The 26,985-nt window shown below is 40.5% G+C and overlaps 1 protein-coding gene across 3 annotated transcripts in view; it reads right to left on the minus strand.

The window, feature by feature from the left end:
* PDGFD (platelet derived growth factor D) overlaps positions 1-26,985 on the minus strand; it is a 191,420-nt gene that overhangs the window by 56,475 nt on the left and 107,960 nt on the right. For 2 of the 3 annotated variants that reach the window (XM_074957234.1, XM_074957229.1), the window contains exons 2-3: positions 18,139-18,343; positions 11,486-11,666 (exon numbers count right to left, since the gene is read on the minus strand). In XM_074957234.1, coding sequence (XP_074813335.1) covers positions 11,486-11,666; positions 18,139-18,343 — 386 coding nt within the window. The remainder of the gene's footprint in view (positions 1-11,485; positions 11,667-18,138; positions 18,344-26,985) is intronic. The other variant, XM_074957233.1, reaches the window with a different exon arrangement.

Below are 26,985 nucleotides of genomic sequence, written 5' to 3' on the forward strand. Positions count from 1 at the left end.
GAGGCAATATTTAGTGGAGTATCACAGGCGTCAGTGCTAGGGTATGATAGGGTATGATTTCATTTAGCCATAAATTTTATGACCAGCTGTCTTTATTTCCGGAAAATGGAGTAAGAAGTACAAGAACAACATTTTCAGATTATATTACATTAGGAGGAGCTGTGAACACCATTGAGGACATAGAGAGATTAAAAAGATGGTCAGAAATACCACAGTAAGATTCATCCTGAAAAGGTGAAAGCTAATACATTCCAGTCTCAGGTATTCCAAGGGAAAGAAAAACCTGGAAGCTTTAGGGCTGAGGGCATGTCTACACTGCCCTGCAGTTTAGAGTAAGGGGGTGTTAATAGCAGTGCACACGGAAGTGCTGTACTGTAACTCCCCCATGTGGACATTGCAGGCACAAGCTTAAAGGTCCAGAGTTCATACTAATGTAGTCCTCTTCAAAGAGGACCATTAAATTCGTGCCTCTACTGCAATACACCCCTCTAGTTCTAATAGTGGGGCAGTGTAGACATGCTCTTACAGCCTGTGCTGTTGTGTCTTTTTTGCTATTTTTTGTCACTCGAGCTAGATTAAAGATAGCATAGGTATGTTAACCCAAGCTGCAAACACACCTCCAGATGCAGTGTAGACTTTCCCTGAGATGACAGTGGAAAGCAAATTAGACTCATGTTTCTAGTGTTTTCTGGCAGTCGAAGGGGCCAGTGTAATTTTGAGTTTAATATGCAGAAGCAGAGGCAATACTGTCTCCCTACACGGATTTGGTGCGATCTCACTTGAATCTTTGGATTCAGCTCACCTCACCTCTAGAAAGACAATGGAATCGTATGGGAGGGTAATTTGGGAGTTCAGAGAAGAGCAACAAAAATGGTGAGGCGGTTGTAGGGACTGATCTATGTGCAAAGTTAAAAAGCTAAATATGGACATTATTGCCTGAATAAGAGATAACTAAGGGGTTGGGGGCCCAAAGACACTCTACAATATCTGAAGGATTTAAACACCAATGAGAAAAAGAGAGTTCTTTATTATAATGGAAGGAGGTATAATAGCAAGGAATGGGATGACATTAAAACAGGGAAAAATTAAGGCTATCAAGGCAAAAATTCTTTCTGACAGTGTGATTTATTAGTCTGTGTCTTCATCTCTACTTGGCATATTTAAAGCTTTACTGGACAAAACACTAATAAATGTACAATAAATAAAGGCCATTCCTGCACTTGGAGAAAGATGGACTAGATGACCTGAAAGCTTTTAAAAATTGTTAGATTTTACGATTGTCTGCAGCTGTGCTATAACAGAACAACAAAACACAAAAAACTAAGCTAAAATGACTCTCAAAACATGGACTATTATTTAATCAAAGGCTATATGTATTTTTGAGTTATAGCTGTTACTAGAAATAAGGTGATAATTTATTCTCTAAACAATGTATTCTGCAAACCATCATACCCACATTTTACCTCATGCAGAGATGTTTTTCTAGATTCCAAAGAATGACAACACACCACTTTGTAGCAATTCTGAGTATGAAATGGATACTGAAGTACAAGCCTGAGATAAACACTCTAGAAGTCTGTGTCAGCCTTTATAAGGTAACATTGACATGTAGTGGAATAAATAATGTTGGTGTAATTCAAAACTGGAAGTCGAGCCTCAGAGGCCCACCTCTCTGCAAGACTGGAAAGACATACAGGTCTTGTTTTCATTTAAAAGACATCAATAACCTAGCCTGCTGTGAAGGCTTTTCACAAGTTTTTCAATATGGTTTTAAAGGGAGGTTGGGGGTCCAACATATGTCTACATTCACCAGTCATCTCCTGCAGAAATCTGTCAAGCAGAAGTAACCTTAAGGAGGCAGATGGAGTTCCTTCTCTTCTCTGTACAGAATTTACATAGGGCTAGATTAATAAAAGGATTTAGGCACCTAGCTGCCACTTTAGGCCTCTAAATCCCAAATTTACACACAGATTTGAACAGGGATCTGCCACTTCTAACCACTGGGTTATGGGGTATTTTGATGTAGGGCTCCCTCAGTTTCTGTGGCAGCTGTTTGACTGTGGCCAAGTAATTAGAGTCAAGTCATTGGGCCAAAGAGAGAGTGCACATAGGCATGAGGTTGCTATACATCTTGGTGATTAGAGCACCCCACCCCACAGATCCAAACCCCCTGCTCCAATGGCTATTTATTTATCCAGATTTATGCATCTTTGGTATGCACAAATGCCCTTGTCTCCCCACGCTTGTGTTCTATACCCTTTGTTGTGTCTCATTACTAACATGACTATAAAAAAGAGCCCTGCATGGATACAAAAATGTGTATCTGCATCTGATCCGTGTTCTGCAAAAATTGTCTGCAGATATCTGTGGATTTGCAGGGCTCTACTTACGTGTCCGGGCTGAGGCTCCGAGGCACCTCCCCCCCCCGCCCCGCCCCGCCCCGCCAGAGCAGGGTCGGGGAGAGTCGCGCGGGCAGCTGTGGGGAGCCTGTGTGGAGTCGTGGACCTGGGGGGCAGGGACACAGCTGGGGGCTGTACTCAGCCTCCCCCCCCACCCATTGTGGGCAGGTGGAGGGTCCGCCACAGCTTCCCCACAGCTCCCTGGCTGGGATCCATGCTGGCCTGGCTGGGGGGGGGGAGGGGGGGGGGCCTCGGGTAGGAAGAAGAGGGGAAGGGAGAGTGGTCCGCCCCTGTGAAAAGTGGACAGGCGAGGCCTCCTGTTCTGGTGCCACTGGTCACTGCTGCATGGTGACCTGTGGAGCTGCCTGGGGGCTGCTTGGGCCCCCACCCAGGGCAGGTGGAGGGTCTGCCACGGCTCCCCGCAGCTGCCCGCCAGGCTCTTATCATGGCCAGGCTAACTGCAGATGGAAAGCGGATACAGTAAATTCTTTGAGGCAGAGAAGGACTTTTTCTTTGTACAGCACCCAGAAAAAAGTGGACTTCAACCCTGAATAAGGCCTCGGGGAACTACTGCAAAAAATAATAAATACATGTTTCTTGGATGCCAATGTATATCATATACACTCCTGGTAGTGCGTTAGCCCTTCTTCTATTTTCCTGCTTGTGGCTATAAGTTACCTCGATCTTTTAGAAAAGCAAGCATTCCCTCTTTTACCTTTAAATCACATACACAATAAACTTCTTAGTTAACTATCACAACCGGTAGGTGCTACCAGCAGAGAACTCTGGTTCTTTAAAATCTAAAGCTGTTAATGCATCTTATGACCCATTCCTTTAAAGAGTTGCTACATTCTATTATTTATTATTGTACTGTACTTGAGCTCATAATTAATGTCTGTCTAATCTTTGGATGATGCAAAGTGTTGTATATAGTAAGGGCTAAACAGTACCATCATGCACCAGAATTCTTGCCATTCCTTTACCCAGAGTCTTATAGTGGTGTGAATCCATTAGGCCCCATACATGATGCCTTCCCTACCTTTAACTCAGTAAAGAAGACTTTCAACAGGAATCTGACACAACTAGGATTGTTGTTGTTGTTGTGGGAAAACAGGTAGACAATGCTGTACGGTAAGTGAGTCAAATGTGAACTAAGCAGTCAAAGCACCAGGGAATGATGAGGGAAAAGGGCCCATTCTTCACCACTCTGTTCAGTCAACAACAGAGTCACCATGTACACACTTTCTGCAGCTGGGAAAACACAGACTCAAATTTATTTTTAGGTGAAAACTATCATGTTGCCAGTTGAAGTCTGACAGATGTCTACAACTGTTGTCTATTTGTCCTCTCCTTCAGCTCTCATACCCACCTTGCCAAAAGCTTTATATTTCCCTCCTCCCCCGCTCTGTGACTGACTGCCACACCTACAACCCCCACCCCCCTGCCTCTTCACCACCTTTGATACTCTCCAAAAACCCAGCCCTCCTAATTCCCATGCTTCCCATCAGGTAGAGATCTTGCCAGGAAAACACCTACACTGAACTGGTCACCTGCTTCTTGTCCCCACTGCCTTCAAGCATGTCACTAACTTTCCTAAACCTGCACCCTTTATTCTTCCTGCCCGCTGCCTTGGCACATCTCTCCATCCCTTTATTACCACGCTCCTTAACAACGGTGACTACTCCAAAACTTACTGCTATTCTGTCCTCTGCAACTTGGATGCTGCCCACTCAGCTTCACTGAGATACAAAGGCGACAGACGATCTTTTTCTTGGCCAAGCCCCACAGGCCTTTTCTCCATCCTCATCTTTCTCAGTCTTGTGTTGAGTTTGACACGGTCAATCAAATCCTCCTCCTCAACTTTATCTCCTCTGAGTTTTTGTGTCTCTTTGCTTGTATGGTTTTTCTCCTGCCTCTGACCACTCCATTAGCATCTCCATAGGTGGTTCCATTTCCTCCTCTTTCACTCTGTGTTGCTCTCACCAGCCTCCATTCTTGGCTCCCTCTTCTTCCTATTTTTCCCCTTTCTTACCCTGGGGTGCCTTAATCTTCTTGCTTTAAAAATAATTTCTAGGCCAGTGACTCTCATGTTAATCCGTCCTCTCCTGATCTCTCTCTTTGTGGTCACATCTGTGACTGTATCACTACAACCCTTCTGTTTCCAGCAGCAAAATCAGACCTGTTCATGTCTTTCCCCTCAACTCCTCTCAGCACCCTCGCTTTCCACCACAGTACATAATTCCTCCATCCTCCCCCAACCTCAGTGTCATCTTTGACTCATAACCAGGCTTAAAACCATCATAGGGAGAATTCTAGTGGCACTAAAAGACTTTTGTGACTGGAGAGAGACCACACCTCAGTGATAACAAGACTATATTGCTATAATTCACTGTATCTGGGACTGCAGGAATAAGCAGAGAAGGGGATCCAGCTTCTTCAGAATGGGGCTGGCTGCTTCTCCATGACCCATGCCACCCCAAGCACATCATCCCTGTACTCTACTGACTCCCAGTCTACTTCTGCTGTCTGTGGGAGGCCTTAATCCTGACCTTCAAGGCCATCATCAAATCAGAGTCCAGCTATATCTATGGTCCCATATCCAACTATGGGCCACCAAGACTCCTGCATGTCCCTGGAACGATGCGGCACAAGAGGCTGGACACAAATCATCCTGAGATGATCTGAAGAGGAGTTAGCTGTGGAATGAGCATCCCAAGTAGGTCACACTAATTCAGAGCATGACCACTTCTGGCCTTGCTGCAGAACCCTTCACTCAGAGGAGCTTTCCCAACAGAATCAAAACAATGCAGGGAAGGAAGAAGAAAACAGAAGACTCCATATATACATCCCAAGCTGTACCTCCTATACTGATGAAAGAAGGATAGCTGAAGACTCATGTAATCCACTTGTGAATCTGTCAAGCAGACCTAGTTTACATGGGAAGCACTTAGATACTATGGAGACAGAGCTACAGACAGATCATAGAATCATAGAATATCAGGATTGGAAGGGACCTCAGGAGGTCATCTAGTCCAACCCCCTGCTCAGAGCAGGACCAATCCCCAACTAAGAGATTCTCCTCTCTTCTTTAGCCCAAGGGTTGGTGCTACACCTAGGCTATCCCCCTAGCAAAACTTTCTAGGGGCAGAGGGAGCACCAACTCAGTGACGGTGACTGGCAGCTCTCTTGAGGTGGGGGCGCCATTAACGGGGCAGACTCTTGAACAGGACAAGAGCTGTTACAGGGATGACCAGGCTGGAGGTGCTCAGCAGCCTGGGTAGGCCTAGACCTATAGCTGGCTCTGTTCACCTTCACTGCCAAGCTGTTTCCATCCATAAATTGGGTGAAATTCTGTGGCCTGCGATGTACAGGAGGTCAGACTAAATGATGTAATGGTCCTTTCTGGCCTTAAACTTTATCAATCTATGAATTTGTCTCTAGCCCTACTGCCATAACTCTAGTCCAGACCTTGGACACTGTTCACCCATATGACTCCAGCCAACTTATCCTGGTTACACAACTCTCACTTTTGCTTCCTTTGCCCAATTCTTTTGTGCTTTCTCTTGTGCTGCTTTGTACATCTGAAAGGTTCTCTTTGCGCCTATATGCCATAAAACCTCACTCTCTTCATAACACTCATTTGAAGAAGATGAACTGAGGAATGGAATTTAGAACTGCTGAGTCTCAGCCTCTGCACTAATGAAGAGAAAACCCACTTCCTGTACAACAGAGGTAGAAGTTAGCCGAAGTCAGTGCAACATTAACTGAGTGAGCAGTCTGTTTCTTTTAACATGCAAACAGAGATTTGTAAACCTTTTCCTTGTGTGAGATTTATTCTTTGCTTTTCACGAGGAGCATAGACCACTTAGTACTTTTTTTAATGCTTCTTTTTAATGTTACAAATGCTCCTAAACAAAATGACCACATATAATCTCCCAAATCCTTTGTTTACATATAAATGGGGAAGGAATTTTAAAGCCTTTGGGTTGGTCTTATGTAATTAGAAAGAACTTAATTTCTCCCCTCTTTGTCCCCTAGAAAGATGATCCCCTTGTTGACAATTTTATACAAGGGCGATGCACTCTAGACAAGAACACAGATGTTGGTTATCTGCCAGCATCTCAAGTAAACAGGAGTTTCATCACATGAAGTATTTGTTTTTTTGTTGTACAGTGTTTATGAAAATATCCATCCTGGCTAGCATACATGGGAAATCAAAACTTAATCAGTGAAAAATAATCAGGAGAGTGAGTGATAAGTGTGTGTGTAATATATATAATATCTCACATCCATGTAATGTGATTTCTCTCATTTCTGATCATTTCATTAACAAAACCAAAATCACTCACCCTCTCACCTCCTCAAAAAAATCTACTGAGATTCCTTCTTTGGATTTTAAAAGCATTGAAAATAACTTCACACTATTATCATATATATTTTCACATGCAACATATTATGCAGGTTTCCAGACAACCTATTTTGTCTTGAAGACATCAATGAAGTGTCTGTCCTGAAAAAAACAGTAACAACTTAAACCAAAGCAGAGAGGACAAATATTCACACAGCCCTACACAGAAATTGGTTCAATTTGCATTTGATCTGATGAAATTCTATTACCCTTGATATATAGGAGGACAAGCTAATGAGGTCTCTTCTGGGCTCAAAATCTTTGAATCTGTATTTGCACTGCTAGCCAACTAAGCTAAGCAAATTGTTTTGCTTTCATGTTAAACATTTTAAGGAAATTGTTATTGATGACAGTTATTACTACTTTAATTAAACACCTTGCAGCCCAATCCTGCAATCATCATTTGCATGATTAGATCCACAGAAGATAGATAATGTGACTAATCACTTGACAGAGAGACATTTGTTTGAGTAGGAGTGGCAGCATCAGGACCTTGTTTTGTTTTCTGAGGCCTTGTCTACACTACCGGGGTGAGTCGACCTAAGTTACCCTACTCCAGCTGGAGTTAAAGTAACTTAGATCGACTTAATGCAATGCCTACAACACTCTGTGTCGACAGGAGACGCTCTCCTGTTGACTTACCTTACTCCTCTCATTCCGGTGGAGTACCGGAGTTGACCGGAGAGCACTCTGTGGTTGATTTAGCAGGTCTTCACTAGAGCCACTAAATCGACCCCCGCTGCATCGATCACAACAGCATGGATCCCCAGTAAGCATAGACATGGCCTAAATATGCTTAGTTTGTTGGTGTTTCTTTGAAAGTCTTAATGGGACAGAGCCGAACAGTTTAAATCTAGCATTTGGGCTCCAATTGTCTTCTAATCAGAACTGATCAAAAATCTGACAAAAAACAGCAATTAATTTTCATGAACAAGTCTGTGATTTTTCCTTCTGTTTTTTGACTAGTGTTATTACTAGATAATCAGACAGGGAGTATGTATCTTGTATTACTAGGAAGAATATAATTCTTTATCAAATTCCCTAGGATGGGTCAAAATTTCTCATTTCTGTGAAATTCTATTGGACTCTTCCTTGAAAGAAGTTTCATTTAAAACAAACAAAAACCACTTTGGATGTGGTGTAGCGAGACCCCATTCAGTTTTATATTGGTATAATTCCATAGACTTCAGTGGAGTTACTCCTCATTAACAATGGGGTACATCAGATTTAGTTTGCAATGTTAGCCACAAAAAATGAAAACTGGTGTAAAACCCCTGTATTTTCACATTTCTTGAATGGTATTATAGAGAAGAGCAGAACAAAAATTAAAATAAAAACAGAATTTGTTTTGATGCCTTACTCTGTTGACTTTCCTTTTTCAATACATTTTCTAGCTTTGTTGGAACATTTGTCACCAGTAATACTTAAAATCAGAGTTCCCAAATATGCATTGAATTTGGAGGCCAGTTAGGGTATACAGTAACAATGTATTAATGTCAATATATAACCGATATACGCCTCTTGTAAAACAGACAAGCCAAAAATAATGACTTCAATTATCAGCTGGAATTTAACATTTTCTAATTATCCCATTTAATCAAAATCAGATACAGGATTGAGAATTTTAATTTAAAGCATCAACTTTTAATTTTGTTGGCGTTTGTTCATGGACTACTTCCTGATTATTACTTTATACATTCATGATAGTATGTTTTTAAAATTCAGGGCCCGATTCTGCTCATTTCCACAAGCAGTCCTACTGGCATGTATGAAACTACTTATGTGAGTGGGGATTTCTTGTATGTGTAGCAATGCGATTTTTCATTTTAACTCCCTACATCACATTGTGCCTGATTGTGTGTACCTAATGCTTACTCAACTCAATATAACTATGAGTCAGATCCTGGAAGTAGTTCTATTGAAGTTAAGACAGGTATAATGGCTGAAGGTTTAGTGCTTCATTTTTCAATGCAAATACTATACACTTGCAGTAATTTAATTATACAAAATATGGGAGTCAGATGAGCCTAAGGATTCCCCAGAGGTATGCATGAGCTTAGGCATGGACCAGGGCATTTATATTTTTAAGGGAAATAAGTGAAGCAACATCCCCTCCCCACCACCACCTAAAAATCCTTTTAAAAACCAACCACACAGTGGAAAAGAAGATCAAGGAAGGAGGTTTTTCAAACAATTTTGCAGGCTAAATCCAGCTCATGGATAACAGCTGGCACAGGTGATATCTAGACCGGTTTGATGCTTGTGCTCTAGGCCTGTGAAGCTTCAAGAAAAAGGAGGTTTTATAAGAAAATATAGGGAGAAAGAGGTGCCTGTGTTGAGCTGGCAATTGCACTGCAATAATAGTTTTGCAGTGTGACCATGCAACATCTGTGCACAAACTGGGCCTTTACATGCCTAAGTACCTGTTTATGTATAATGACTCATTTTACATGAGCATGTCCATATGCATAGGTGCAGCTTTAGTAGTTGCATTTCAAAAGCCTGCTTGTAAACATGACCCCTTCTTGTTTATGGCTATTTTTTTGTTTCTTCAAATGGGAAGAATGGAAGGAGAGCACAGTTGGAATGTACTAGAAGAGGTGATAACAAACATAGCTCTTTGTTCTTGTTGAACAATATATGCATTGCAGTGCCTCAATATGTGCCACATGCAGAGTGGTGAACTGACAAACAAGCTTATATGCACCAGCTGAAATTAATTTAACTAGTGTCCATGGGTTGTTTTTTTTTAATAAAGTTGTGCGCATTTGTTACCAGAAAGGTTTCCCAAGGAAGTTCCAAAAATAGCCTAATGATGGAAATGGCCGTGGAGCAAAGAAAAAAGCAATTTAAATATTTTTTATTTCATCTGATGCATCATATGTTTATGCATGGTCCAATAATATTTTCTAACTTGCTGCCTGCAAATGCGTGCTGAGTTCAACCTTCAGGGGTCAGCAGCGTGCAGTATATCCACTGTACATACTCAGTCCTGAGAGACTGTGAAGACTACCAACTAAGGGCTGAATCTGCTGACTATTAATCCTATGGATCTTCAAATGGACAATTTAAACTTTGAGCAGCAGCTAAAGCCATTTCATCTTCATGACTACCACCTGTCCCCTACAGACTTTTCTCTTCTGAGAAAAAGAACATTTCATTTTAAGAGTGTGTTAGGAGAATATTCTCTCACATACACTAGCTAAACGGCACAACATTTTGTTTGCTCACTCTAAGCACTAGGTATAGCAACTACACTTCGAGCTTTCTAGTGCGGAATATCCTCTGCTTGAATGATAATGTTCATTTTCTCAAAACCCAGGTGTCCTATATGAACTATACATGGTCGCTATGTAAAGCTAGCTAATTGTAACAGAGGTTTTCCGGAAATATTAAATACACATGATGTAAAAGAGGCTGCTTCACTGCTTAAATGTTTATGCATTGTGGTACTCCATGGACTGCAACAACATAAATGTTAGCCTTGCTAGATTACCTTCAAATCAAGCTCCAGATTCTTGTCATCCTTACTCACATGGAGTAGTGTTTTACTCCATGAGTAGGCCCAGTGTTTAAATACACGGAAGCCGCATCTGGCTCTGAATTTGCAATATATCTCCCATATTTAGGCATGGAATGGGCTCAGTGTACAATAGTATACGCTCACACAAAAGCCATTAGCTGAAGTGAAATGGTGTAAATAGTGGATTTTTCCTAGGACAAGTTTAACCTTATTGCTAACAGGAATAAGAAAGCCTGAATACATAACACTGGATTGAATAAAAGAAATCTGGATTGTGAAGGATATGAAAACATAATGACGTCAGGGTAGTAAGTTACCACCTGATTGCAAAACTCACCTCTGTTCAGCTATATTGCACCCAAATGATTATAATATTATTGAGGGCAATACATTGAAAACACATTTGTTTCAAAATCTACTTAGACTAATGAAAATTCCTGCTTCTTTAAAAACAGAGGGCTTTCATCTCATCAAGTCGGTGTGTTCTACAATGACAATACCACTACACAATACAAAGAACGATAGAGCTTATAACAACAGTTTGAACCTTAACACACAAGAGAACTCTCCCGGGGTTCCCGCCAGCTTCTCCGGGATCGGCTGCGTTACCGGACTGCGTTATCTCCACCACTCCGGATTCGGGGATCTGAACCCGACTCCCTTTCGATCGGCTGAGGGCAACGGAGGCCATCACCTGTCCCTTCGGAACGGCGCTCGCCTATCTCTTAGGACCAACTGACCCATGTGTGTTAAAGTCCTGACTTCTTGCTTAGAATCAGTCAAAAACCCCTGACAGTACTTTTCTTTGATGTCAAATGAGAATCAAAATGGAGTTTAAACAGCAACTATTTCAACTGTCATTGCTGTGATGTTTGTCAGTACATTGGAATTGCAGCCTCAGTGCAGAAAGTGTTAGTGTTTCTGAAACATATTATTAGTGTAAGTCTTGTGATGGACTTGTCTTTAGTTTATATTTAATAACAGGATGTCAAAACTGCTTTTATCTATGCCTTATGTAGTTTGCTGGAAGGAAAGTATTTACAGTTAATTAATGTTGTGATTAGCTGTAGTTAGCTATGTCATCCAGTCTCCAAGTATTGCTGTTCTTTCACACTCTGGAATGTTTTGTATCCACTAAGTAGTTAAGTTACTTACCACAAGGGAATAATAAATCTTGAATCCAGGTTTAGCCACAAAATAGTCATCGGATTTGAAGGTTATCTTTATTTGGTTTGTTTTGGATGTTATTCTTGGAGGAATTTCCTTGTGACCACACCACCGTCCTCGGATAACTGTGCTAGTTTCAGATAGATCTTCCACCTCCACGAAGTCATACCTGCAGATCAGTTTGATAATTTAATAAATTCTCATTACATAAAGCTGCTGCTGCTGCTACACAGGAACACTGCTCAAAAAATTGGTCAAATGTACATTGGTTTCCACTATGAAACACTTGATTAAAAATTACAGATGGTGAAAATACTAGCATAGTGCATGATATGTTGAGCTGAAAGTTACTTTCTAAGAATATTAAATACGTAGGGTGGTGGTATGTGTTGTTGTTTGTCGGGTTTTTTAGCTGTTGGGAGTGAAAGCGTACAACATTCCCGACCATGCTGCAATGAGGATGCCTTTACAGACATTTTTCCTTGCTATAAAATAACCATACCACATTTGTTTTATATAGCTAGTAAACAGCCTGTAAATTTAACACGATTTTATTTAAGGAACAGAACAATTTTGATTTTGGGCAGACATAAACTAGATCAAGATAGTAGTTACAGCAATGAGGCATTTTGGGATGATTACCTTAATTGACACAGGGAATTTAGGCTGTATATGTAATGACCCCCCCTAGTTAGGTCATCTGCAGGGACTGAACCTGTGACCTCCATTGCTTGAGCTAACTAAGTCCATTGACTCATAAACCTCTATACATAGTCTAGCCACTAGAGGGGAACAAAGAGCCACACTGTGTTAGCATAGGTCAGAGGTTCTCAAACTGTGGGACGGGACCCCAAAGTGAGTTGTGACCCCATTTTAATGGGGTTGCCGGGGCCAGCGTTAGACTCACTGGAGTCTGGGGCTGAAGACAAAGCCTGAGCCCAGCCACCCAGGGCGATGGGGCTCGGGCTCCAGCCCACCCCCTGCCTAGGGTCATGTAGTATTTTTTGTTGGCAGCAGGGGGTCGCGGTGCAATGAAGTTTGAGAATCACTGACATAGGTTACATATAGCTATAGCAGTATCAGATTGTTCATATATTTTTGTCAGTAGCTTGTACAGTTTATTGAGTTTTCCACAGTCCTCCTGTGGATGACAAAAGGGCAGCAATCAAAGTCCTGATCCAAAGCTTACTGACAACAATGAGATTTCAACAATTGATTTCAATGCAGTTGGGTCAGGCCCCAAGTGTTCCATTCAGCATGTGGCAGAAAGCCGGAGACAAGGAAGACAGTGAGGTCTAGTGAAGAGAACGAAGAGGATGTTTATGAGCGATAGCGGTCTTCAGATACTTGAAAGGCTGCCATAAAAAAGATGGAGAAAAGTTGTCCTCTCTTGCCACAGAGGGTAGGACAAGAGGCCATGGGTTCAAACTACAGCACAGCAGATTTAGATTAAATCAAACAGTTAAGTAAAAAAAGAAAAGGAGTACTCATGAAAGCTTATGCTCTAATAAATTTGTTAGTCTCTAAGGTGCCACAAGTACTCCTTTTCTTTTTGCGAATACAGACTAACACAGCTGCTACTCTGAAACCTTAAGTAAAAAAGTTCACCTTTTCAGCTCCCAGCCCCAAATGAGTTTCAAGCCCATTTAAATTTCATAGTAAGTAACTTAAAATTAGTAACATAAATGAAAAATGTGAAAGTAAACAACCAGGAGATTCCTGGGGAAAGGATTCAGAGTACCAGCCGTGTTAATTTGTATTTGCAAAAAGAAAAGGAGTACTTGTGGCACCTTAGAGACTAACACATTTATTTGAACATAAGCTATTGTGAGCTACAGCTCACTTCATCGGATGCATTCAGTGGAAAATACAGTGGGGAGATTTATATACATAGAGAACATGAAACAATGGGTGTTACCATACACACTGTAAGGAGAGTGATCACTTAAGGTGAGCTATTACCAGCAGGAGAGCGGGGTGGGCGGGAACCTTTTGTAGTGATAATCAAGGTGGGCCATTTCCAGCAGTTGACAAGAATGTCTGAGGAACAGTGGGAGGTGGGTGGGGGGAACAAAAAAAGGGGAAATAGTTTTACTTTGTGTAATGACCCATCCACTCCCAGTCTCTATTCAAGCCTAAGTTAATTGTATCCAGTTTGCAAATTAATTCCAATTCAGCAGTCTCTCATTGGAGTCTGGTTTAGAAGTTTTTTTTGTTGAAGAATTGCAAATTTTAGGTCTGTAATCGAGTGACCACAGAGACTGAAGTGTTCTCCAACTGGTTTTTGAATGTTCTAATTCTTGACATCTGATTTGTGTCCATTTATTCTTTTACGTAGAGACTGTTCAGTTTGACCAATGTACATGGCAGAGGGGCATTGCTGGCACATGATGGCATATATCACATTGGTAGATGTGCAGGTGAACGAGCCTGTGATAGTGTGGCTGATGTTATTAGGCCCTGTGATGGTGTCCCCTGAATAGATATGTGGGCACAGTTGGCAATGGGCTTTGTTGCAAGGATAGGTTCCTGGGTTAGTGGTTCTGTTGTGTGGTGTGTGGTTGCTCGTGAGTATTTGCTTCAGGTTGGGGGGCTGTCTGTAAGCAAGGACTTGCCTGTCTCCCAAGATCTGTGAGAGTGATGGGTCGTCCTTCAGGATAAGTTGTAGATCCTTGATGATGCGTTGGAGACGTTTCAGTTGGGGGCTGAAGGTGATGGCTAGTGGCGTTCTGTTATTTTCTTTGTTGGGCCTGTCCTGTAGTAGGTGACTTCTGGGTACTCTTCTGGCTCTGTCACTCTGTTTCCTCACTTCAGCAGGTGGGTATTGCAGTTGTAAGAATGCTTGATAGAGATCTTGTAGGTGTTTGTCTCTGTCTGAGGGGTTGGAGCAAATGCAGTTGGATCGTAGAGCTTGGCTGTAGACAATGGATCGTGTGGTGTGGTCTGGGTGAAAGCTGGAGGCATGTAGGTAGGAATAGCGGTCAGTAGGTTTCCGGTATAGGGTGCTGTTTATGTCACCATCGCTTATTATCACCATAGTGTCCAGGAAGTGGATCTCTTGTATGGACTGGTCCAGGCTGAGGTTGATGGTGGGATGGAAATTGTTGAAATCATGGTGGAATTCCTCAAGGGCTTCTTTTCCATGGGTCCAGATGATGAAGATGTCATCAATGTAGCGCAAGTAGAGTAGGGGCGTTAGGGGACGAGAGCTGAGGAAGCGTTGTTCTAAATCAGCCATAAAAATGTTGGCATACTGTGCGGCCATGCGGGTACCCATAGCAGTGCCGCTGATTTGAAGGTATACATTGTCCCCAAATGTGAAATAGTTATGGGTGAGGACAAAGTCACAAAGGTCAGCCACCAGGTTTGCCGTGACATTATCGGGGATACTGTTCCTGACGGCTTGTAGTCCATCTTTGTGTGGAATGTTGGTGCAGAGGGCTTCTACATCCATAGTGGCCACGATGGTGTTTTCAGGAAGATCACCGATGGATTGTAGTTTCCTCAGGAAGTCAGTGGTGTCTCGAAGGTAGCTGGGAGTGCTGGTAGCATAGGGCCTGAGGAGGGAGTCTACATAGCCAGACAATCCTGCTGTCAGGGTGCCAATGCCTGAGATGATGGGGCGTCCAGGATTTCCAGGTTTATGGATCTTGGGTAGCAGACAGAATACCCCAGACCGGGGTTCCAGGGGTGTGTCTGTGCGGATTTGTTCTTGTGCTTTTTCAGGGAGTTTCTTGAGCAAATGCTGTAGTTTCTTTTTGGTAACCCTCAGTGGGATCAGAGGGTAATCACTTGTAGAAAGTGGTGTTGGAGAGCTGCCTAGCAGCCTCTTGTTCATATTCCGACCTATTCATGATGACAACAGCACCTCCTTTGTCAACCTTTTTGATTATGGGCACAGTTGGCAGCGGGCTTTGTTACACACCACACAACAGAACCAACTAACCCAGGAACCTATCCTTGCAACAAAGCCCGTTGCTAACATATCTATTCAGGGGACACCATCATAGGGCCTAGTCACATCAGCCACACTATCAGAGGCTCGTTCACCTGCACATCTACCAATGTGATATATGCCATCATGTGCCAGCAATGCCCTTCTCCCATGTACATTGGTCAAACTGGACAGTCTCTACGTAAAAGAATAAATGGACACAAATCAGATGTCAAGAATTAGAACATTCAAAAACCAGTTGGAGAACACTTCAATCTCTTTGGTCACTCGATTACAGACCTAAAATTTGCAATTCTTCAACAAAAAAACTTCAAAAACAGACTCCAACGAGAGACTGCTGAATTGGAATTAATTTGCAAACTGGATACAATTAACTTAGGCTTGAATAGAGACTGGGAGTGGATGGGTCATTACACAAAGTAAAACTATTTCCCCTTGTTTATTCCCCCCTCCAACTTCCCACTGTTCCTCAGACGTTCTTGTCAACTGCTGGAAATGGCCCACCTTGATTATCATTACAAAAGGTTTCCCCTCCCCCCCTCCCCCTCCCGCTCTCCTGCTGGTAATAGCTCACCTTAAGTGATCACTCTCCTTACAATGTGTATGGTAACACCCATTGTTTCATGTTCTCTATGTATATAAATTTCCCCACTGTATTTTCCACTGAATGCATCCGATGAAGTGAGCTGTAGCTCACGAAAGCTTATGCTCAAATAAATGTGTTAGTCTCTAAGGTGCCACAAGTACTCCTTTTCTTTTTGGGGAAAGGAGTAAGGGCCAAAGCAGCAGAAAGGAGGCTAAGGAGCAGAGGCCCCAATTCAGCTGTCCATTGAGCAAAGCACATAAGTATGTGTTTAACTTTAGGCACATGCTTTAATATAAGAATGTGCTTGGATGTTTTGGTGAAGTAGGGCCAGAGAGAGCATCTGAAAGTAAAATTGAGGACAAAATCAGATTAACCCCCCCCCAAAAAACAAACAAACAAACAAAAAAACCCAACAATTTCTCCAGAGTGGTAAAGTAATATCGTATGTTACTTACCAAAGGGTCTTTAACAAGCTTGGAAGTCATTCCAAGTAATACCCTGGGAGCTTCCTCATTCTAGTAGTAATATCATGAAAATAAAAGCCTTACAGGGCAAGGTTGTATTTCTATAAAGAATGGGAGATTTTCCCAGCTTTTATAAGCACTACAGATTCTGGAAGGTTTTTGCTTCTCTGCTTCATAAATTTGTAGCTTTTGAAAGCAGACAGATTCTCCGCAGCCATGGTCAAAATCCAGTATGTCGATAATGACTTGACTTCCCCTCACCATGTCATCACCTTTAATAGCCCTTTACAAGAGAACATTTCATCCTTTTCCACAGTAAATTAGATCCACGTTTCAAGGTTGAAATGATTTAAGGTCAGCCATAGTTTATACTCTATGTAAAATGTTAACAAGCCGTTTCCATGGGCATTAGTCTCTGCATTCCGGCATAGCCTCTAAGGTCCTAGAAGGTAACTATTATTACACTGCAATTGCTCTCACACCAACAATGACAGAGCAGAGTAAAAGCTGCCAAGATAATAAACATGCAGAGAAGGATGGCCAGGTTGAGTCTGCATTCTTTTGTCATTAACTGGAAAACAAACTGACTGGAATGGTTCTCTCAGTTCATTGGTAATGCAGAACATTACCAATTGAAAAATAATAATAAAACCACACAGACTCACCAAACCCTCTAAATGCAAATTAATTGAATAAGATGCTGGGAGAAGACATGAAAGAGGGTGGGAGTAGAAAGAAAACAACACAGTTTTTCTGGTTAGGTTAGCAATAAGTAATAACAGTCAGACAGAGTGTTGGAAGCTGATGTGCCAATATTGCCGCACAGCAATCTGGCTTCTGAAGATGTGCCCTGGAAAGTGTCTGGGAAGGCTTTAGGCGTTCCCTCCCACACTAAATACACCACTGAATAACAAAAACATGAACAACAGAACCATTTTTATTAGTTTATTTTATTAACTATCGGCCAAATTCAACTGTATGTTCTGGTGATGAAAAGCTATAAACCTGGTCTAACCAGCCCCGTCAACTGAGCTTATAGCTGCTTTGTGTCACCAGAGTGGTACAAAGCAGACAGAGTATACCGCTGACTCTGGAGCTATATTTCAACCACCTAGAACAAATTATACGGAGATGCAAATAATAATTAAAGAGAGCTAACAGCCAGTCAATCATTCTGGCCATATAATTCCCAGAGCACAGCACACTGTTCCCCTACCCCTGCTCTTCCCTGTCTGCCTCTTCCCTCGCAGCAAATACCCAGCTGTCTAAACTGACATACTGAACAAAAACGTGTTTCACATAGCTGAAAAAAGAAACATCCATTGTCCTTAATTACAGTGGGCAAAACCCACTGTAATTAAGGATTCTTTTAGCATTTGTGCAGGGAGCCAGCAGTGCCTAAGACTTGAGTGTGCTGCATTTAAAATACCAGGCGAGGACTTCAATTCACAGGAAACAGTTCAAGCCTGATGCAGGTAAGTTTATTCAGAGAGTTTGGTTTGTAGTGTTGGTAGCCAGATATCTCGTTAATCTGAAACGGAGTCCCTAATGGACCCCTCCAAAGCACCATGCAAGACATTTGGTCAGCTGATTTTTAAAATGACACGATTAGCTCTCTGGGTAGCTTTTCTCTCACCTGCAGATATCATTTTCTGGCTCCTCCAATCCAAACTGATTATCAAAGGCCAGCTGTATCCTTGTATTCCCTGTCGAGAGCAGCCGCCATGTCAGTAACAGGTTCCTCGGGTAGCTACTTGGGAAGCGAGGACTGTGGATGCAGCCATTTCCTCCGACACTGATGGTCTCTTCTTTTCGGTACAAGTCTGTGAGGTGATTGCTCTCTGTTAGTAGTCACAACTTGTAGAAATTAGTATGATGCTCCAGATACAGGAAGGCAAAAAAACAACAGTTTAACAACACAACAAGCATTATTTACATAGGAGGTGTTTAAGGAGCAGGGTTTAATGGCAGCTGTTGTTTAAATAGGGAAGCACAATCATGTTTCCCATTAATGTAAAGAACAGTCCCTTGCCTGACTCAGAACAGAAATAGTAACATCCATCTACATATAATCTCTGTGTTATGATTATATCTAATCTATCTATATGTTTTATTTACATTCTCTATCTCCCACCATTTTGCTCTTAAGGCAGAATTTACATCTCACAACCAGGGGAGAAAGACAGAGGCAAAGATGGAAACAAAACCTGATTCCCAAATTTTGTAAGCAGAATTTGAAAGAATCGGGGGTAGATCCCCCCTGAAAGACAGAAACAATAATAAGGCTGTGAACATGCATGTGTGTGTCCCATTTCAAACAGTGTTACATCAATGCACTAATGAAACTTTTAGTGTGCACCAGCAGGGTCCACACGGACAGTTAGTGCATGACACAGTGGTGCGCAGCAGAATTTATGTCCCAGTTGGTGCACACTAACGTACCATGTAGACAAGCTCCAAGTACAAAAAACAAGAAATCCATGGTATGAAAACAATTCTCTAAAAGAGTTATGAATAGCAAATCCTTCCCCACCCCACAAATATTGGTGTGCTGCAAGGCAATGTGGGGGTCAATGGCACAAAGAGATGATCTGCAGTATAAAGTGACAAGAAAAAAAATGTAAGTACCACCAGACATTGTCCATATATCAGCGACCAAAGTTATTTTTTCCCCTTCTTTTACAGAACAACTTCATGTTTGACTGAATACTTCTGAGCTTTTGGGGAAAAGGGGAATTTTGTAGGATGCCCAAGAAAAACAGGAACTAAAAGAAATGGTGCAAACTCCATGGTAAGAAAATCTTTTTTTGTTTTTCCTTAGGTTGCTTTTCACTGGCTCATGACTGTAAATACCAAGCTGCATACAGTAAATGGAAACATTTTAATAGTTCATCACCTACTCTTCTGAGAAGTGAATAACTCTAGGTGCAAAACAATCTGAAACTTATACAAGCCTGGGTTGCCGGTATAACTATTATAAAAATGCTTTACTCAAACAATCTTCAAGATGAACTGTTCTCCCCGCATCTCCCCCAACTCACACTTTTCAAGTAAATAAGGGCTTGAATCAGCAATGCACGGAGCACTCTGAAATGTTGAGCACTGTCAACTCCCATTGGAGTAAATAGAATTTGGATTGTTCAGTACTGCCAAACAGTGCTTAGCATGTTGCAGGACTGAGTCCTAATCAGCCAGTAAAAAGGATAACATTAAATGGTTAGTGGAAAGTTTTCATCTTAAAAAAATAGGGCCCAAATTCTGCAGTTCTGAGTTAAGCAAAACTTCCATTAAAATCAACAAGAGTTTTACTAGATTAAGGATGGCAGAATTCAACCTACATTTGGGTGTATTTGTACTTTTTCTAGCACAGCAAAGCACTGGCTATAATGAAGAAGTGTAATTCCCTTGTTAACAGATCACATTTAATTGCTGACCCAGCACTGTCCATGCTCCTAGTTGAAATGTTCCCTTCTCTAGTCAATCTTTACATAGGTTTACACCGCAGTTCTCTCTTGCTGTGATTAGAATGTCAGAGGCAATATATTTTAATCGGGCTTCACAGTACGTTGGAAACAACTGTCCTTTGCTTTAACTAGTCTGCCTTTTCCCCTAGCTGAGAAAGATATGTTGCTAACATTCATCCACTCCACAGAAGATAGGCTTGCTTGCATTCTTTTTATTTAACCTGGAGCCTGGGATGTTCTGCCAGAAAATCAACCACACTTGAGTAAGTCAGCACTGAAATACAATGTCTGATGGAACTCTGCAATATCCAGGTCAAACTTCTGAATCACATGTGCACGTACAAAGCAGGAAATAAGTATATGACATATTAACAGAGCCTAGAAAGCAGAAATACCAACAGTATCTAATTTCTCTATTGTGGCAAATGTAGGAATTGGAATTGATATTACAAGAGGAAGTGTTAGAGCAGCATAGGGAGTGGGGAAGGAAAGAATTCTGACCACAATGAAATGGGGAGATAAAAAATGTTATAATGTCAAGACCATTCTCTTTTCCATGCAAGAAACTCCAGTTGGTTATAAACACCGGGTCTGCTACTCTTCACTAGGGACCCACTCAAAACCATCACCTGAAGTTTGAACTGAACACTTTTTGAGCTTTGAAATAGTTGGACTAACTCTTCTGACTCCCTCTCCCATACACTATGTTACAACTCCATGTGCTACCTTGCTTAATGGCTGGAGCAAAGACTGAATGTTGCTGATCTCTCATGGTACTTTCAACATCCTTTTGCAGAATTAAGTGGTTTAGAGCAGTGCTACTTGAAGTGGTGGTCCACGGACCGGTGCCGGTCCGTGCGCACACTGGAAAAAAAAACTGCCGGTCCCCCACGTCAGATAGCTTGAGAATCACTGGTTTAGAGAGGCTCTGAAACCTGGAGGTGCTTATCCAATCCAAACTGAGCCTTTGGAAGTTTGCCACTTACGACTCATCAGGCTGATGGGCACTAAGGAAACTGCTGGGGCGATGTGTGCAAACTAGTCACATTGTCTTAGAACTTGTGCACCGATACACAAAGCTTAAGTGATGAAGCCTTTAGAAGAAGGTAAACATTGGACTACCCGGAAACAGCAGGGGCACCCGTAGCAATCAAGTACCATTCACGTGGGAGAGAATGGCGGAAAGAAATATTAGTCCAGGACAAAGGGGTGCAGGATGCATACAAATCCATTATTTAAACAATAAAATAAAAAGTGGATTTTTTATTTAAATTGGAGTGTTTATTTTGTTATTAAATTCTAATAAGTTTTTTCTTTTTTAAAAAAGAAACCTTTGTAAAATGAAATCTGAATTTAATACAACATATGTTAAGGCCTAAACTTATTATAATCTCTTAAAACTTTTAAATAAAAAATGAATATGCTGAATACATGACTGATCCTGTATCTAAAACTTTGGTTAAAGGCTGCTTTTCTACATAAAGAAGAATTGGGGGGGGAACACCTAAATTTTGAGGTCAAGCTTTATAAATATGGCACAATAAGCCCTGTATTAAGGGCTTGATCCTGTGGGGAACCCAGGAGACTGTGCTACTGGGTGTAACATACTGGCAAAGTCATCACAGGTGTTGGGGCCTGGCCTCTGACTCCAGGAGACACCATCATGTATCTCAACAGAATCATTCACTGAGCCCACCTGGGTGATCTCATATTCCTATTTTACAGCTTCTCCCTACTTGAGCGCTGATTGGCTCAGTTCTCAAATTATGAATATTTAGGACTCCACTCACCATGGAAGCTTTACTCTCCAGCTCAGGGAAAAACACTGATCTGCTTAGTAACTACCAGCCCTTGCTTCTGCATGGTTTTGGACACTTCGAGTAAATGGCCTTGTTCTGTCTCCTTTCATGTGTAACAGAGATACAAACAGAAATCCCTTAATTTCTCAACTGCCTCCTTCTGCCTCTAACTAAATAAAATAGTGCAGTGCAAAAGCCACGTTGGTTACATGAGCAGAAGTCTGGGATTGTTGTTAGTTCTTTAATTTTTCTGGAGGACGTGAGGTTGGGAGAGTTGAAAAACAAGGAAGAAGGAGAAGAATATGCAACCAGAAAGGAGCAACACTGGTGTCAAAGCAGGACACTGTGGGAAGAATGGATAACATACTTCAGAGAGCAGCCTCTAGTGTTGATTGCAACACCTGGGAACTGGAGGAAGAAAAATGCCACGGCTGCAGGTTGTAAAAAAGACCCTATTTGGGAATATTTTCAAGAAAACCCTGTCCTCTGGATAAAAAAGGAACATGGGCCAAATGTAAACAATGCAACAAAGAAATGCAAGGTTTCATTGTCAGAATGAAACAACATTATGAAAAATAATCCTCAGAAGTCAAAGACTCTGAAGATGATGTGGACATGTCTGAAAAATCTGGATCAACCTGGTCGGTAAACTTATTTTTGCACCATTCTTATGGTTTTCCCACCATATCTTACTCAGCTAGTTAACAATCATTTAGATTATTGTCATAAATTTATGTTTTGGGTGGATTACTTATGAATTTCAAAATATTTGTGTTCAAAATGTAATTGACATGTTAGTTTGTTGTGGGAGTATTTATCAATTATGTTTTTACTGATGGCCTTCTAAAATTTATCATTCTCCGTGTAATCAAACATCCTTGGTGAAGATTTCTTGTTCAAAAGTAAAGTTTTATTAGGCATTTATGAATTTTAACATTTTAAAATGTTTTTTCAATATATTTGGCATGTTCCTAGAGATAAAGATTTAGATAATCTTTATGATTTATTAATTATTTTCCCTATAAAACAGAGTTTAGAATAAAATATATCATTTAAACAGTTACAGTAAGAGAAATCTTTCATTAAAGACAGCCTAAGTAACTTAGGAGACTGTTGTCTCATTTACAAGAGACCTAGGAGAGCAGGAATTGAAGTGCCAGTCACTTTCGCTTAGGTATATGTGAAAATCCTCCCAGATTGACCTGAAATAATTAGTTTCACTCAGTTTAATTCACTGACTACACTTATTCCCTCTGTTTAGGAAATAATTTATCTGTAAATGTGAAACAAGGTTTGAGGAGTTTATGTATCCAAAATATTTAAGGTTGTTTTGTTTAATAAAAATAAATTGTATATGCTATTCTGTGTATTTAATTAAATTCCAGTTACCATTCTAATGCAGTTTTACTCAAATCATGAGCAAAAAGTTTATCATATAGTAAATAAGCAATATATCAATAATTTTCTAACACAGTAAAAACATACAATTAATAAGAATCTGAAAATATTAAGCTATAGAATTGCTTAAATAAATATAGTAATAGTGTAGCCTCCTAGGCAGCAAAAAGATGCACCAAATCTAGTATAAAATCTAGTAATCTAGGCTCTATTTAGCTGTAAATCAACATTTGAATGGTTATATCAACTAATAAGAATGCACCCTTCTTTAAAAAATACCTAAAATACAAATGGAAAAGCTGATTACTATCAATGATTTAAATCGAGGCTTTCCACCTGGTGATTTAAATCAGTCCACCCTGAAGAGGTGGGCATTGGAATAGACTCAAACACCCTCTTTTCACCCAAAAATCTCTAAATTGTTCAGCATCATGCGTTAATGCAATGCAATTTTATTTTGTGTAGTGATAGTCAAGCAAACTGTATTCCAAAATGCTTTCTGGGAGCAAATAAAAGACGACAGTGGGGTTAATATACCATATGGCAGAATTACTAAAAAGTATATAAAGGCACTTCACTGTGAATACAATAATTTGACAAAACTCAGAGGCCATTAAAGAATTACAAAAAGGGAGGCTATTCAAGATGGCAGGAACTACAGAGAAATTATTGTACATAAACTTCCCTATCTGATAAGAAAGACGAGACGCTATTATTAGATGAGTAGGAAGGGGAGCAGAGAGAGACCAGGTAGGATGGATCAAATCTACAGAGTTGTAAAAACAAGGGGGACAGACTGGGAAATGAATGGGAAGCAGCTTATTCTGTGTTTGATTTAGCTGAGGAGTTCAATAAGTTTTTTTTCTCTCCTAGTTCTCTTTCAACAATCATCTTTAAAAGTATTAATGTACATGCTGAGTCAAAAGTTCAAGAGAGTTCTGCTCCTGTTTAGGTATCTAAACAAAATGGCTCGATTTTCAAAAGTGCTCAGCATTAGAGCGGGACAACATTTTTGGACAAAACCTTTTCATCGAAAAATGTAGTCAGGTCTACTGAAACATTACGTAAATTTGTGCTGAACTGTTACAGTAAGAAAAAAACACAAAATATTTCAATGTAAAACAAATTTTAGTTTCAAAATTTAGTTTGATTTTATTGAAGAAAGGTTAAAAAACTCAAAACCAAATGAAACATTTTGTTTTGGCTCAAATAAAACATGTATTCTGCCCGAAACAATTCCCCTGCCCCTGCCATTTTTTGGTTCAGCCAGTGAACGGAAAAATCAGTTATTCACACAGCACTATTCAGCACCCATTGTTCTCTATGGGAGATGCCAGATGCTAATCACTTCTGTAAGTCTGGCTGAGTTTTTACGATAATCTAGTCTTTTTTGTGGGTGATGAGTACTTCTGACAATCTTGCCCTTCTTCACTATTTTTCCTACCCAGCTTTCACATGCTCTTCCACCCCATGCTGTACAAGCAGCGAGATATGGAAACACAAAGATTTTCATTTCTTTGTATTTAAAGACTTATTTGCATTTTAGTTTGAGGAGCCTTGTTAAAGCAGCTTCAAATCACATGGAGCAATGTTCCTACCACAAAAGTGTTTTTACCCTTAGGACTATCACCCAAAAGTGAATTCCTTCAAGAAAAATAAAATAAAATAATAATAAGAAGAAGACAAAGAAGATAATTACAGCTAACTCTGACATCAACTGTTGGGCATCTTCAGAACAAAGAACATCAAGTATTTCATTAAGATGAAGAACTCAGCAGAAGATTTTGTATAAGAACATAGCCAGTAGCAAAGAACATATTTCATGTCTCTAATGTTTCTTAGATTGTTTTATTTTAGAAAAATAGTTTGGTGTTCTCATGCGGTGGTTTTCCAGATAGAGTAGAACCTCAGAGTTACGAACACCAGAGTTACGAACTGACCTGTCAACCACACACCTCATTTGGAACTGGAAGTACACAATCAGGCAGAGGAAACCAAAAAATAAAAATAAAAATAAATATTTTTTTAAAAAGCAGTACTCTGTTAAATGTAAACTACTAAAAAACTAAAGGGAAATTTAAAACAATTGACAAGGTAAGGAAACTGTTTCTGTGCTTGTTTCGTTTAAATTAAGATAGTTAAAATCAGCATTTTTCTTCTGCATAGTAAAGTTTCAAAGCTGTATTAAGTCAATGTTCAGTTGTAAACTTTTGAAAGAACAACCATAATATTTTGTTCAGAGCTATGAACAACCTCCATTCCCAGTGTGTTCGTAACTCTGAGGGTCTACTGTATTTATCTTCCTTGCCCCACCACTGTTCCATCTGGCAAAACACAGTATTTTGTTACCAGTTTTTAAACACATGAAAGATAACATTTCTGGAGAATCATGACTCTTCAGTTCCCTGGGCTGAAAATTAGCCTGATCTAAATAGTTGAAACCACAGAGTAGTAAGTAAAGAACAGAAAAGTGGTTTTGAATCCAGGCCATGAATCAGTTCACCTGGGTCACAGACATGCCAAGCAAACTGTCGTTATGGCAGCTCTTTCTGTTGTCCATTTATTTTTCCTAGATTCCCCCTTGTAAAAAGCAGGAATTTTATTTATTATCCGTAAGGCTATATGAAAATCAGAGGGAAAGATGACAGATTTCATGGTCAAAATTGCATATTTCTTACTTGGTCACAGCTTTCTGGGAAGAGGTGCAGTACTGCAGAATCATTTGCCTTGTTTAAAATACATGGTTACTTTTTCGTTACTATAAACACTAAAAAGAATCATAGCCAATAAACACATTACATTTCTGTGCTCTAATGAGGAGAAGGATATCATATGGTGCTGCTGCTCCTAATCATCCTTTTGTCGTTTAAAGGCAAAAGGCACATGCAAAGGAGTACAACACTGCTCCCACTGAAGTCAATGGCAAAGTATTTCATTGGCAGCAGAATTGGGCTCTGTAGCCATATGAGATCTTGGTACTGAAATAACCAAGATCCTCTTAAATGGAACAAAAAGAACAAGCCATTTACCAGGCTAGAAGTGGTACAGTCATATCTGTGACAGCGGCAGACCAGGTGTCAGCTCATGCCAAGGCCCTGGGCCTCACTGACCACTGACAAATGCATAGCTGGAAACCAGTCTAGGTCACCTGTGTGTTAGTGTTGTTGAAATAGGTATTGGAGTTATAAGAATCTGTTTAGGCTTTAGACTTTATGGAATTCTTGTAGGATGCTGCATGTGTCAATCCTACTTATAATATGGGTATCACGTTATAAGAGTAATGTTTAAATGTTTGCTTTGTAATTATAAAAATGTTTGCTAAGATTGTAAATCCCTCACAGTCAGGGGAGAAGCATTACCAAGTATGCTACTTTATCACAAGAGGTGTTATCTCCTCCACAACAAAAGAAGGTCTACAGACATCAGACAAACCATTGTGGACAAAAGACTTTGCTAATTGCTTCCCCTGCACCCGTGAAGAGGATATGTGCACAAGCCCTCATCCCATCACAGCTTGAATGCTGGGGAAGGGAAGAAAAATGCCTGTTAAGGAAAAACTATTATCCCAATGCTGCTTGAAATCTGAGGGGCAAAGATTTCTAAGCATAAGGGGGTCCCCTGATGTTTAGCTTGGGTAAGCCCTACAGGACATATAAAGCTTGCATTTAAAGCAGCTACTATCTTTTTTAGAACCCAAGACTATATCTCATTTGTGTGTGTATGTTTACCTGCTTTAATCTTGTAAATGACTCTCATTTCTTTTCTTGTTAATAAACCTTTAGTTAATTTATTATAGGATTGGCTACAAGTGTTGTGTTTGCT

This window comes from Natator depressus, chromosome 1 (genome assembly GCF_965152275.1).
Source record: "Natator depressus isolate rNatDep1 chromosome 1, rNatDep2.hap1, whole genome shotgun sequence".
NCBI classification, from domain to species: domain Eukaryota; kingdom Metazoa; phylum Chordata; order Testudines; family Cheloniidae; genus Natator; species Natator depressus.